At 30.5% G+C, this 13,712-nt stretch overlaps 3 protein-coding genes across 7 annotated transcripts; 2 read left to right on the top strand and 1 right to left on the bottom strand.

Annotated features, from left to right (window-relative positions):
- Positions 1-360: 360 nt before the first annotated feature.
- LOC148226648 (uncharacterized) lies at positions 361-2,017 on the bottom strand. Its single transcript, XM_088203908.1, has 4 exons — positions 1,929-2,017; positions 1,024-1,861; positions 682-947; positions 361-616 (listed from the first exon to the last, which is right to left on the bottom strand). The coding sequence occupies exons 2-4, from the start codon at positions 1,856-1,858 to the stop codon at positions 428-430; spliced, it is 1,290 nt and encodes a 429-aa protein (XP_088060034.1). The 5' UTR covers positions 1,859-1,861; positions 1,929-2,017; the 3' UTR covers positions 361-427.
- Positions 2,018-2,658: 641 nt separating this feature from the next.
- Positions 2,659-4,748, top strand: LOC148226647 (ATPase WRNIP1-like). 4 transcript variants are annotated; one of them, XM_088203579.1, is made up of 8 exons: positions 2,659-2,727; positions 2,801-2,972; positions 3,037-3,222; positions 3,285-3,715; positions 3,783-3,945; positions 4,010-4,193; positions 4,259-4,504; positions 4,563-4,748. In XM_088203579.1, the coding sequence occupies exons 2-8, from the start codon at positions 2,802-2,804 to the stop codon at positions 4,652-4,654; spliced, it is 1,473 nt and encodes a 490-aa protein (XP_088059705.1). In that variant the 5' UTR covers positions 2,659-2,727; position 2,801; the 3' UTR covers positions 4,655-4,748. The 4 variants fall into 4 exon arrangements, with proteins under 4 accessions (XP_088059705.1, XP_088059707.1, XP_088059704.1 ...); XM_088203581.1 differs by having other exon boundaries at positions 4,547-4,748; XM_088203578.1 differs by having other exon boundaries at positions 2,659-2,972.
- A 2,290-nt stretch (positions 4,749-7,038) lies between these two features.
- On the top strand, positions 7,039-13,424 carry Ptp61F (Protein tyrosine phosphatase 61F). Of its 2 annotated transcripts, XM_088204896.1 has the most exons (9): positions 7,039-7,202; positions 10,173-10,334; positions 10,410-10,672; positions 10,744-10,969; positions 11,299-11,448; positions 11,516-11,769; positions 11,839-11,919; positions 11,995-12,129; positions 13,091-13,424. In XM_088204896.1, the coding sequence occupies exons 1-9, from the start codon at positions 7,137-7,139 to the stop codon at positions 13,098-13,100; spliced, it is 1,347 nt and encodes a 448-aa protein (XP_088061022.1). In that variant the 5' UTR covers positions 7,039-7,136; the 3' UTR covers positions 13,101-13,424. The 2 variants fall into 2 exon arrangements, with proteins under 2 accessions (XP_088061022.1, XP_088061021.1); XM_088204895.1 differs by lacking the exon at positions 13,091-13,424 and having other exon boundaries at positions 11,995-12,365.
- Positions 13,425-13,712: the final 288 nt, after the last annotated feature.

Below are 13,712 nucleotides of genomic sequence, written 5' to 3'. Positions count from 1 at the left end.
TATGGATTGTCACAACATATTTATGGAAACAACACTAAAAAATTCTCTTGCACATAAAAATCTATTTAATTTTTGCGTTTATTGATGGCAGTAGTTCAAATAAAAAATATTTTTTGTAAAATAACATTTTATTAAAATGAAATAATATTATATAAAAATACATTGTAGCTCAAAATAAATATTATACTATAATTAAATATAAAATAATTAGTAATTTTCTTAGTCTTTGATCTGTTATAAGATATATTAAAATAAATCAAGATGAACTAAGTATAATATAATATTAGAACGTCATAGTCATAACTTTTACCGGTTTTTAAATCATTATTAACATGCAAATATAAAATAATACTTAAAACATTTTTTCAATAATTAAAGAATTTATTAACAAACCAATACAACAAAATAATTATATACAATTACTCGTTTACTGCATCCAATTATAAAACCAATTTCTCCCTAAAGTACCAAGATGAGGATGCATTAAATTTTTGTGTGCTTCCATTCCTTTATTCTTAATTACAAAATAATCACATCCTTCGGGACACTGCAGCAGGCCTTTTTCGTTTACGTGCTGCATCAGATGCAACTCTAGTTGATGTTTAACTTTATAAACCTGAAAAATAAAACTGTTTTAAAATTGGTTTAAGAGCTATTTATTAAATTATTTAGTAGCCTAACCTGTGTGCAAAATTCGCAAGGATGTTGTTTCGAGATATCTTCGAGGCCGTGTTTATTAAGTACGTGCTTTTTCATTGTCTTCTGTAGTTTATAGCTTTTACAACATAGAGTACAAACATAATGGGTTCTCTCAAAATTCATAATCGTTTCTACTGGGTATAATTTACCAGCTGGTAAATCAGGACCAGTTTCGAACGGCAAATGAGGAAAATAAGACATAGGATCCACTTCAATCGTCATGTATTCGTCTTGTAAACTGTCAGAATCTAAAAAATACATTTTGTTATACTATATAATATAATCATACAAAAACGAATTAATTACCAAGTAACAAAATAATACCTTTGCTACTATCGTTTATCGAAATTCCTTGAAGAGCTTGTATCAGTAAATTATTTTGTGTCGGTTTTTTTCTATTTTTTAAAACATTTATCTGGTTATTAACTTCGTTGTTGCCAATTAATTCAAGATTGTATTTTTTTAGATCTAATCTTTCCAAAACGACAATCGGATTTAAATGGTTTGAAATGCAATTGGGTTTCGTCAGTATCGACACGTTCTTTGAGCCGATTACATTAATTATTAATGGGTCTAGAATTTTTATTGAATTTGTATTAGACAAAGGGTCTTCGCTTTCTTTAAATTTGTAGTCACATTCTAAATCAATTTCAGGGAATTGAAATAATAAGCCGTTTTTTAGTATCTTATTTTTTTTCCTTATTTTTTTCTTCTGTTCTTTTTGTCTGTTATTCTGTTTTTGTTTATAGTATTCCGTTAAATTTATTTTGTTCAAAACAACATTTGGATTCATATTTTCATTAATATTACCGTATACATCTACAATTTTACAGTTCGGAAAATTATTTCCCGTAGGTGGCAAAATGCTATTTTCTGATATTTCATTATTAGGATTCATTTCTAGTTTGCTTTCTATCATCATTTTCAATATGCTTTTCGTATTATCACTCACATTACTTTGTTCATTCTCTTTGGTATCGTCCATTTTATTTCCGTATTCGTTCAATTCCAAATCTCTTAGAGTCACCAGCGAATGCAAATTTGGAAACTCACTATAGTTGCTCATATATTCGTCAGTTTTTTTAAAACGTTTTGAGTCACTGAGAGAATTTATAGTTTTGACATATCCTGGCAGGTTTTTATTTTTCTTTGATTTCATTATCTATAAAATACATTTAAACATACATTTAAGTTTAAGGACATTATTCGAATCAATCTTGGTTACTCACTTTAAAGTTTAATCGGAGACTTGCAGAACGCTGTCGCGTAGCAACGTGGTTTTGGCGCGCATGGTCTTAACACTTATATTCGTGAGTATATACCTTTATGATTAAATATAATTATAAAGTTATTATATTATGGAAAAACTAATATATATATATATATATATATATATATATATATATATATATATATATATATATATATATATATATATATATAAAATTTTTACTAAAAGAAGGAAATTGTAAAATTGTAGAAAAAATTGTCTAAACTTACAATCTATTAATTAAATCGCCATTTAGCCGCTTAGTGAAAAAAGTTATATTTTAAAATTAGGCCTGTAATTTAAAATTGTGAATAAAAATTGTGCAGAGTGGCATTTATTCGACGATTAATTATTTTCCTTTACCCAAACATATCTACTAAGCAGATTTTGCTATAGTAGCGAAAATTTAACAATATTTTACTATAGGAAATTTGAAATTTCTGAGATTATGTTAAGATTTTTGAACTGTTTTAATTTATTAATTTGGATATAATATTTGTACATAAGTTGAAGTCGGTAAGAATTTCAAATCTTCGAATCTTTACTTTTTTACAAAATACTAATAAACAATTTATAATACAAGTCAATTGAAATAAAATGTTATTTAAAAATTGATATTAACATCTAAGATGACTAGATCAGAAATATATTATTTTTGTAAAAATTAATAACGTTATGGCCAAAATATTAAACAATGAAAGCGTGTTTTTGACGTTTCGCCGCTGATTTATTGTGAACTATAAACAATCATTTTTATTGTAATTAAAAAAACTTTTAGCTTGTTTTTAACATTCCTATCGTCGATATTTATGTTATTTTTATAATTAAAAGTATGGAGTCGAATCCAAGTTGTCCCATATGCGGACGCTCATTTTCCGTCTCTCAAATTGAAAATCACGTTGATAAATGTTTGTTTTTGTCTTCAAATCAAAAGTCACCCTCGACTCCTCCGACTCTTCCGCCTCCAAAGAAGTTGAAAACTACGCACTCGCCCAAAAATGAAGTTTGTTTTCATCATTTATACAATTTTAAAAACATATATGTTACTATTTTATTAATAATTATAGCAAGGTTCGTCTACAAAAGTCACAAACGAAAAGAATATACCGCTTGCTGAAAAGCTTAGACCTAAAATTTTCGACGAATACATCGGACAATCTCATATATTAGGCGAAGATAAAATATTGAAACGTTTAATATCGATGAAGTCTATTCCGAGTATGATTTTATGGGGTCCTCCAGGATGTGGAAAAGTATTAGTTCAACGTTTAATTTTGCTCGTAATTATTGGGCTAATATGAATTTTGCGTTACAGACGTCTTTGGCAAATTTAATATCTCATATGTGCTCCGATGACAACAGTTTGAGATTCATTAAAATATCTGCTACTATGTCGGGTGTGAACGACGTGAAAGAAATTGTCAAAGTTGCTAAAAACGAGATGAAATTCAAAAGAAAAACTATATTATTCATGGACGAAATACACAGATTTAATAAATTACAGCAAGACACGTTTCTTCCCCACATAGAAAACGGAACTATCATATTAATCGGAGCTACAACTGAGAATCCGTCTTTCAGCCTCAATTCAGCCTTGCTCAGTAGATGCAGGGTCGTTATTCTTGAGAAACTAACCGTTGAGAACATCATGACTATATTGATAAAGGCTTTAGTTAAAGAATATAACGGTTATTTGATAGACAATTCAGATGAAGAACTAAATCTAGATGATTTAAAAAATTACAGGTTTCTGTGTTTACTTCTTGGAAACTTAACTGAAATTAATTTATAATTAATATGTTTATTTTTATAGTATTATCATCGAGAGACAAACATTAGAATGGTTGGCTAATATTAGCGACGGTGATGCTAGAATTGCATTAAATAGTTTTCAAATGGCTTCGCAAATGAAAGACGTTAAAAACAAACACTCTCCCAATATAATATCACTGGAAGACATTAAAGATGGAATAAAGGTTCATATTATAAAATTAAGCGTGAATCATTTTTCTTAAATTCTAAAATGTTAATAATTTTCAGAGATCACATTTGTTGTACGACCGAAAAGGCGAAGAGCATTATAACATAATATCAGCTCTACATAAATCGGTCAGGGCCTCTGATGACAATGCCACATTATATTGGTTAACTAGAATGGTTCAAGGTGGCGAAGATCCTCTTTATATAGCTCGTAGACTAGTAAGAATCGCTGGAGAAGATATAGGTCGGGTACTAACATGTCTAAAAAGATGTATTCAATATAATATAAATTTATTTCTTCATTTATAGGTCTGGCCGATCCTAATGCGTTAACATTGGCAGTGTCTTGTATGCAAGGTTGTCAATTTATCGGCATGCCCGAATGCGATGTTTTATTAGCCGAATGCGCAGTCTATTTGGCGAGAGCACCAAAAAGCACAGAAGTTTATAAAGCTCTGGGGAAATGTAAAAGTTTCATATCCGAACATAAAGGAGCACTTCCTTCGGTTCCTCTTCATTTGAGAAATGCTCCTACTAAATTAATGACTCAAATAGGTAAGATTATAATTATTTATTTTTTTGGCTTATTTTTTTTAGTATATTTTTTTTTCAGGCTATGGAAAAGGATATAACACTAAACATAAAGATAAATCTAATCTGATTTATATGCCTGAAGGTTCAGAAGATGTTAAGTTTTTCATATAATATTATCAAGTTATTCAATTAATGCTGTTTAATTATGTTGTTTTTTACAATTTTAAAATTACTACCGAAATATAAAGTACAAATTGCAATTAAATTATTTAAATTTTTACTACCAAACTCGATTTTGAATATTCACCTCACCTCAACAAAAGTGATTGATTGGAATTATAATTAATAATATTCATTAACGACAATCAAAACTGTTTCGCTTTTATCACGTAAGATGAGTAAGCGACTACACTACAGTGTTTGGGAGCTAATAGTAACGAACGATGTATATAATTTTTCTTATTTAAATCCTAAGATTTAACACAGTTAAAATTAGTTTAATTCATAAGTTAATATTGAAGAATAATTAATTATAAAAATTACATTATAAATATCGTACTTTTTTTCTAGCAAAAAAGAGTTAGTACCATCGAATATATAATATGCGTGTTCATTACAAATAAACTACTTCTAATCAACCTACTATTTACATCCATTGCATTTTTTTATAAGTATTGTAAAGTACTACCACTGTATGTACATACGTATATATTATATTGTAGATATGTTTGGGTTTGTTAATTAAGTATTAAAAATGATTTTGCGTCATTTTTAAAAGACGGGTGGAAATTTATACACATATGCTGTTTTAATTTAACATTTTAAGATCGATTTGTGATAAATTTCTTTCAACTTTCTTTATATATTGGTTGCAAAATTATAGCAACACTATAATTGTGGAATCTTCAAGTTTATCAATGAATTCTAAAAATATTATCTATGAAATGCTAAAATTTGTTATCATTGAGTGATTGAGTGATAATAAAAAAAATCATCCATTTAGGAATAATTATAACTGTTTTGGTAATGTCGAGAATACTTACATATGAAGTTATTAATGTAGAATATATTTGTTATTATATTTGATTAATTATGAATTAATTTTGCAGCTACCATTTAGCGTTTTATTTTTGTATAATTAACATATACATTTTTCTTGCTCAGCATCTGTCGAGAAAAAAGAGGCTCCCCTATTACTTTTAGTTTTTATAAAGCAGCAGTAGTTTATTTATTATGAATCAATTTTGTAGGTATGTTTAAATTAAAATATAACTATGTATATTAATTAATAAATTAAATATATTATTGCCGCTAATGTAATTATTATAAAGGAGAATTTTTTTATAGTAATCGAATATGGTGAATGTTCGATATTGAACCTGCTGCCAAAGCAAACTAACAGTGCCTAGCGACTGGTAGTGGACCTGCCAAAACGCTTCATGATATTTGTTGTTGAATTTTCGCTGGTCCTTTGAAACCCTGTAACATGGATTTGCCGCGGAAGTCAGAATCGCAGGTGAACAGGGATAACGCTTATTTCTCCTTGAAAAGAGAAGTTGAACATTTTTCGATTTAGGTGGATTTAATCTGCGTAAATTATTCGCTGTCAATGATCTCTGGGTTCAGTTCTTGTATTATTTGAATTTTATACGGGTGTAGGTGCAAGTCCAGATGCAAAATGCGCCAAAGGAAGCTATAATAAAAGCTACGAACGCCGACGAATCGACAATTCCGTGTCTTCCGCCACACATTCACTTATTATAGCAATATTCCCGGCTAAACGGACACTACCAAAACTCCAACGGTTCCTAGCTGCAATTTTTTAACTATATTTCGAATTGTTCGCTCAGTAGGACGACGAATTTGATCACACTCTTCCCATAAATTTCGATATGCAGTTCGTACAGAATTGTTATTTCTGTTGAACAATTGAACAATTTTAACGCGTTGAGCGGTGGTTAGGCGATCCATTTCGTAAATGTGTTGTTGAAAATTAACATTTGCCACTTTGAGCACGCATCATTATTGCCAGCTTTCTGATTTACAGTAATGACAATATAGGAAACTCGAATTGGATCAACTTGTATGAGTGATAAAGAAATCGTTCATAATGTCAATAAACTTGAAGAGGAGAGGAAGAGTAAACATTTAACTATAAACTGCATCAGTTACACCACGGCTTTTGTTGACATTAAGAAGTCGACTTTTGTGGACCTTTTAAATATATCGACCATTGAGTATATAATAGTGCTAAGGATTTTTTTATGTTAATATTCTAAAATCGTAAAAGGATCCAAAAACACAATTTTTGAATGAATAATTCACGGTTTTTATATAAAATTTAATAATCTGTTTAAGAAATAATAATGTACGGATATATATTAAAGCGTAATAAACATGAATATTTGGAATGATTTATCACGAACTTGCCATTTAGGTGTTAAATAAATAAATTGACTTATAACTAGTAGGTATATTTAATTTAGCGTAATAGCATAATGTCGCGTTTACGAGCGTCGCGTATGTTTGCGAGCGCTCCGTGTGCGGTGTGCGGTGTGCGGCGGTAGCGTGTTCGTAAACACCCAGCAGGTTCGGGCGACCGAGTCAAGCCTCGGGGCACGGTCGAGCCGATAGCCGGCTACGCGGCTGCACCATGGCGGGGGCCATCGACGAAGAGTACCAGCGCATCGATTCCACCGGCTGGGCCAATGAGTTCCAGGTGAGCCTGCGCCCCCTCCCTTCTCCTCTCCCTGTTCCTCTTCCTCCCCCTCGTCCCGCGGCCCTTCGTCCTTTGTGCGACGAACGCGCAAAAACTACTCCTACGCCGTCTGAGTCTTCTATCCACTAACGCCTAATCCAAGTCGCAAATCGCAAATCGCAAATGGCTCGAATCGATTTGCAAACGCGCATTCCTCGCGCCAAACGAATCGTTTTACAAAAACGGTCGCCATTTTGTTTTTTGAATATCTCCTTTTTAGGTTATGTTTCAAAATGATATTTTGTTCAGTCAATTCAGATCAAGTTGCTAAAAAGCTATTTGACAGTTGTACGTATATGTTCAATTGGTAGTTGGATGCACTATTTTTTATTTATTTTCCTGGTATAAAAACAATTAACCTTATAGCAGGTTTTCCCAAACAATCAAAAATATATTCTTAACAAATAAAATAATTATTTTTCCCTTCATTGTATATTGTGATGTTATTCAATTTATTTACAGCCTTTTAACTGTATTTAAAATTTCCATTTTTACTTAGTATAAAAAAAATATTTTATAAAATTACAACGAAATGTGAAAAAACGGTAACCTTATTGAATTTTAACAAATGTAAGTTATTAAAATACATGGATTTGTTGAGCTGTTAGTTCCTTAGCTACACAAGCTATGTACTTAAATAGAATGTCGTTTTTAAGCTAGTCTGGGCGAGGGTGGCATGTTTGTACAATATTATGGTGTGTAAAATCCAAGAGTTGCTTGTATAACTGCAATTTAATTCTTCTTATTGAACTTACTGCCTAGTGGCAAGAATTCATAGTGTATTTTACTATTATATTCAAAGAAAATAATAATGAAAACCTTAACGTTTGATGAAACTTGACATACTTTTTTTGCACTTGCTACAAATTTGGCCGGTACTCGTTTATTATAAGTCCAAAATGTTTATAATTATTAGAAAATTTTTCTTTACTTTTATAATTTATAACCAGACTAAAAAATATAAAGATAATGATTAAAAAAAATGTTTATACATTTGTGATATTCTCTATGTGCTGTGTTAGCTCATTTTATGATAATTGCTCAATTTTAATTAATCTTCACAATATTCATCTATGAAATTAGAAAAATCAAGGAATACATAATTGTAATGATCAATCAAAATTTTAACTACAAGTCAAGAATCTCAAAAGGTGGTGGGCTGGAAAGTTTCGACTCTCACTATGTATAAACTCTATGTTTAAATCGATTGTGATTTTGTTTTGTTTTTGTGATATTTGAAGAAATTACATTAAGATTTTTAATTACTTAAAAGTTTGCCTTTCTCTGACACGGATCTAATGTACATACAAATCAACAGTGATAGCATCTTATTATGTTACAGTGGGAATTTCGATACTGCATACATTAACTAGTTATTGTATGCTCTCACTATTCGGTGTTTGTTAAAGTATTCGAAATGTTCTTCCTAATGTACATTGGAGTTTTCATATTAAAAAAATCGAAAAAACATAGAACACTGCAATCCTAGGGAGATATAAAATATAAACAAAACAATAATTATCTTTTTAATTACATGTATTAAAATAATAAAACATTTTAAATATCGTTTTGGTAATTATTTTTGGAAAAATTTATGGCATGAAAATACTAAAATGTTTTGCAAATATATTTTATTAAACAAATAATAATAATAATAAATTATTTAATTAAAATATACCTACAAATATAACAATGTTATCGTTTTTCAACATGTGTAATTGTTTTAATAAAAAATGCGCATTAAATAAATATGTCCATATTCAATAAAAAATATTAGATTGAGCTACATTTTATTTGTAATGTGACTTAAAACGAATAATGTGTGCATTCAAATAAATAGCTGTGCATTAACATTGGCGTAGCCAACGACCGAAAATAGGCAGCACTGGATAAGTAACTGACACAATAAATCGACACGTTTTTTATTTATTTGTTGGACAGGTTGGGTGCAAATGAGTGGTGAAAACAGTGAACACCCCCTGAATATCTCTGCAACGAATCTATTTTAAATGAGGGTTATATAAATTGGCAACAAGATTTACCTTCCATAAACGGTTTAAAATACCTATTAAATATATAAATTGCTTAACTTAAGGAAATTATTACAATAATATTTTAGATAAAATTTTGCTCAATATGTAAGTATTAAATATAAATTTTAAACATTAGAATGTTTTATACAAGAGAGTTTTTCATGGGATGTTCACTGTTCTCACCAACGCACTTTTTTTTTTTATTGGCTTTACGACATTTTTTTGATAGACAAATTATTAATTAAACTTTGTTTTAAATGACACCCGGTATCATTTAAAACAAAGGTTTAACAAATAAATCTTGTTGCTAATTTATATAATTCTCCTTTTATATAGTTTCTTTGTAGATAGTTATTCATGGGGTGTTCACTGTTCTGACCAACGCAAATTTTATTTTTTATTGAAAGAGGCGCAGTGCGATCATTGTATTTTATTTATTAACATTGACATTTTAAGTAATATAAATTGATCATCTATTGTGAAATACCTCTAAGAGATGATAATCAATACAATATTATGATAATATAATATTAATGACTATATTTAGATATAGACATTACTAACTTGCTAGATTATATTATATTATTTTTTATTTGAATTGAGTTACAAATATGTTTTAATTTATGATAATTTCTCCAATATTAGCTGTAGAAGTTCCAAATAGTTTTTTCTCCAACCCGTCTCTGTCGCAAACATATTGGTTACAAGTATAAAATTTTAACTGCAGCTCGTCGGTTTATTTGGGATTTCTATAGATTCTTTATTGTGTGAATATAACCAACTGTCTATAATTAATTAGAATCAAATTTCGATCGGAGTGTATAAACAAAAATTCTAATTGTTAATAATAATATTTTTGTATTTTGGCTTTTTTGTAGCATTCAAATTTTGTTTTCAGAAAATAACCGAAACATGCAAGGAATACGGATATACATTCGTCGAAGCCAAGAAACCAGAAAACACGATGTACAATCGTTATATGGATATCTGCCCTTATGACCATAGCAGAGTCATACTCAAAAAGAGCAATAACGATTACATCAATGCCAACGTTGTCAAAGTGAGTACTGTTTTTGTATCTGATTATTGCAAAGCACAACTCTGACATAATGCCTTATTGTTACTGTATTTTCAGATTGAAAAAGCAAACAAGCAATATATATTAACACAAGGTCCCACAAAAGCTTCCACACCCCACTTTTGGAGAATGGTGTGGGAGCATAATTGTAAAGCAATAATTATGTTAAATAAGCGAACAGAGAACGAGATGGTCAAGTGTTGTCTCTACTGGCCGGCCAGCATCGGACCGGATTTTTTGTTACAATTTCCTGGCGTCGGTCTAACGGTGGAGCAATTGACCGAACATCAGTACACAAATTATGCAACAAGATTGATAAGGTGATTGAATTATTACGTCAATAATGACTTTAAATTTTGCGTATTTTGAAATGAATAATGTTTCCGTACAGAATCACTGACGAAGAAACAAAGAGTTCGAGAGAAGTGATCCAGTTCCATTACACCACCTGGCCGGATTTCGGAGTACCCAGTTCGCCCACTGCATTTTTAGATTTCTTATATGCGGTCAGAGCTTCGGGTGCCATGGATCCCGCAGCGGGTCCTCCGGTCGTTCATTGCAGTGCCGGCGTCGGTCGGTCTGGTACATTTTGCCTCGTGGACAGTTGTCTTGTTATGGTAAAAATATTTACATTCAAAGTTATTATTTGTATATTTTGAGAGCATTTTTTATTCGTAAATAACAAAGATTATATGCTAATGCTAAAATTGTTTTTTTTTAATTGTTGCAATATCAATGTTATATCAATGAAATGAGTGGGGATAGAATTTATTGTAACTATAGCCAAAATTCTGTGTATCAGTGACCATCGTTCATTTTAAAGAATCTTATTCTTAAAATGGAATTTTATATAGTGTTGCGAATTATTTCTTCACAATAATTTTTAAGTACGCATATAATAAATCCAGTAAAATATAAATTACATTATCACTTTTTTATTTGCTAGATCGAACAGCTTGGTGTAGATAATATAAACATTCAAGAAGTACTCCTTGAAATGAGGAGATACCGAATGGGATTGATTCAGACGCCTGATCAACTACGATTTTCTTACAAAGCAATTATTAAAGGACATCAACAAGCGCAGGAGGGATATGTAAGATATTTTCTGATATATTTGCATGATTTTGATGTTAATTTGTATTCATTGAAATGTACATTAGAAGGGTCAATCGAACGGAAACGACGAAGGTATATATGACAATCCGAAGGAGGACTCCAGCGATCCACCCCCAGTGCCTCCCCCTCGTGCTGCGAGCTTAAAAATAAACAATGATAGCGAAGTATCTGCCGAAAATCATAGTAATAAGGACGAGTCGTTAAGAAACGGTAACGAATCTCTGAAGAACGATTATAATCCGCCTATGAAAGATCTACCTGAAGTTCCATCGGATAGTGAGAGCGAAGATTCTGAAGCGTATGGCTATTTTTTGTTTGAGGTTATTGCTAATACCCTGAATTTTAATGTATTTTTTTTATTATTCAGTGACGAAGTTTCTATACCGGAGAACAATTCTGATGAAGAAAATGCGGAGGCTGACGATAAAAAGGACGATAGTGATACACCGTAAGTTTAAATTACGTGTTTTATATACATGAGTGATTTTATTATTCGATTTTAACAATTGTTTTAAATTATCAGACCTGAGCTGCCTGAAAAACCCGAAGGATTGAGACGTCGAGAGTTGCAATCAGAGAAGACGGCTAAATTGCAAGAGCGGATTCAAGAGATGAAGCGAAAACAGCAAGACGCCGAAAAGTGGCAACGAAAGAAGAGGTCTTTTTATATACCTATGCTTATTGCGGGAATTATGGTTTTCGGCGCCGTGTCATATTATAGTTATAAGAATTGGCAATCTATTTTCTGATTACGCATTTTTTAACAGTTCCTTCCTATATATAATATAAAAATATAATTATACGACAAGGACAACTTTTCATACTTAGATATATCGACCTAGACGCATTATAGATTTATATCTATATATAAAAATATATACACACATAGTTTATTTCCATTTCTTTTGTGTATTAAACGATAGGAATAACTTATGAGACTATGAATGAGACTTATCTTCGGAGAATTTAAAATAGCCCTAAAAGTGAACAACATGATTAATATTTTTGGGTTACATATATGAAACATTCCATGCGAGATGCGACGTTGTGTAAACATAGACATTTTTTACGTAATATGTTTAATATCACGAATTTGTAGAACAATAAAGTATACATATTCATATTATTAAGATTCAGTGGCCTCGATTCTATATATGTATATGTGCCGTAGACGATAAGTGATGTGTAGAGTATGCAAAATGCGTTATTAGCGTGTTTCGAGTAAACTTATATACATACATATATCGCATGATAATGAATATTTTTCATATAAATTATACAATTTGTGTTATTGAGCATCCGTCTTTATATATCTGACATTTAATTATCTTTAAAATAACCAATACTAATATTTAGAACCAACAATATCACTTAATCTAGTGTATTAATTATTATCAACTGTATTACAGTCGTTCCGAAAGAACGACTAGCATTTTTTTACATTCGTAACTAGTATAAGTCTCGTTGACGAGTATTTATGAATAAACATGCCTTTTATTATTGGACATTTTTTTTACTTTTTATGTGGTACACATAGTTTGTATTTATTTTTATATATACAAAATGTTAAAGATTAACGCAGTTTATTATTACTTATCGAAGAATGTTTGTCCGATTAGACGAGTGTAAATCACTATTGAATTGGCGACGCTTCAAATTGAGAAGAATGGTTACAGAGAGGAAGCGGTTCATGCGCTTAACGGGAACGGCAAGACACGAAGATAAGAAATAATTTAGTTTTTACAATAAAAATAATTATGACGTTAGGATTATTTAAAAAAAAAATGTTTTATATGATTATGTTCATTGAATAATGTTTCTGTGATGCGCAATGTTACAATTTGTTCATTATGTTTCAAGGAAAAAAGAATATGAAAAATATATTGTATTGAAATAGACTGATGACTATATTTTCAATTGTGATTAGCCAAATAAAAAGCACATTATTCTTTTGAAGATTGTTTTATTTTTAATTTAATTAATTCTACATTATCGTCTGAATTTATGAAGTTGTAATTGTTTATATACAGGTGCGGACGGTAAGATACTTTCTCTCTCGATCGCTCGCGTGTTAAGTGATGAGTGAGGGATAAGGGCGTGCGGTCCGCATGACCTTATCTCTCACACGCTCTCATCACGCGAGCAATTGAGAGGATAAATATCTCACCCCCTGCGCCTGATACATATACATATATCCTTCATAGAATATTATGTTAAAAACAAAGGCAAGTCTCATCAAAA

This window comes from Plectrocnemia conspersa, unplaced genomic scaffold (assembly GCF_051122295.1).
Source record: "Plectrocnemia conspersa isolate PC_06_02 unplaced genomic scaffold, ASM5112229v1 ptg000014l, whole genome shotgun sequence".
Taxonomy (NCBI): Eukaryota; Metazoa; Arthropoda; class Insecta; order Trichoptera; family Polycentropodidae; genus Plectrocnemia; species Plectrocnemia conspersa.
Note: the sequence above shows the minus strand (reverse complement) of the source record. Positions and strands in the feature narration are given on the sequence as shown.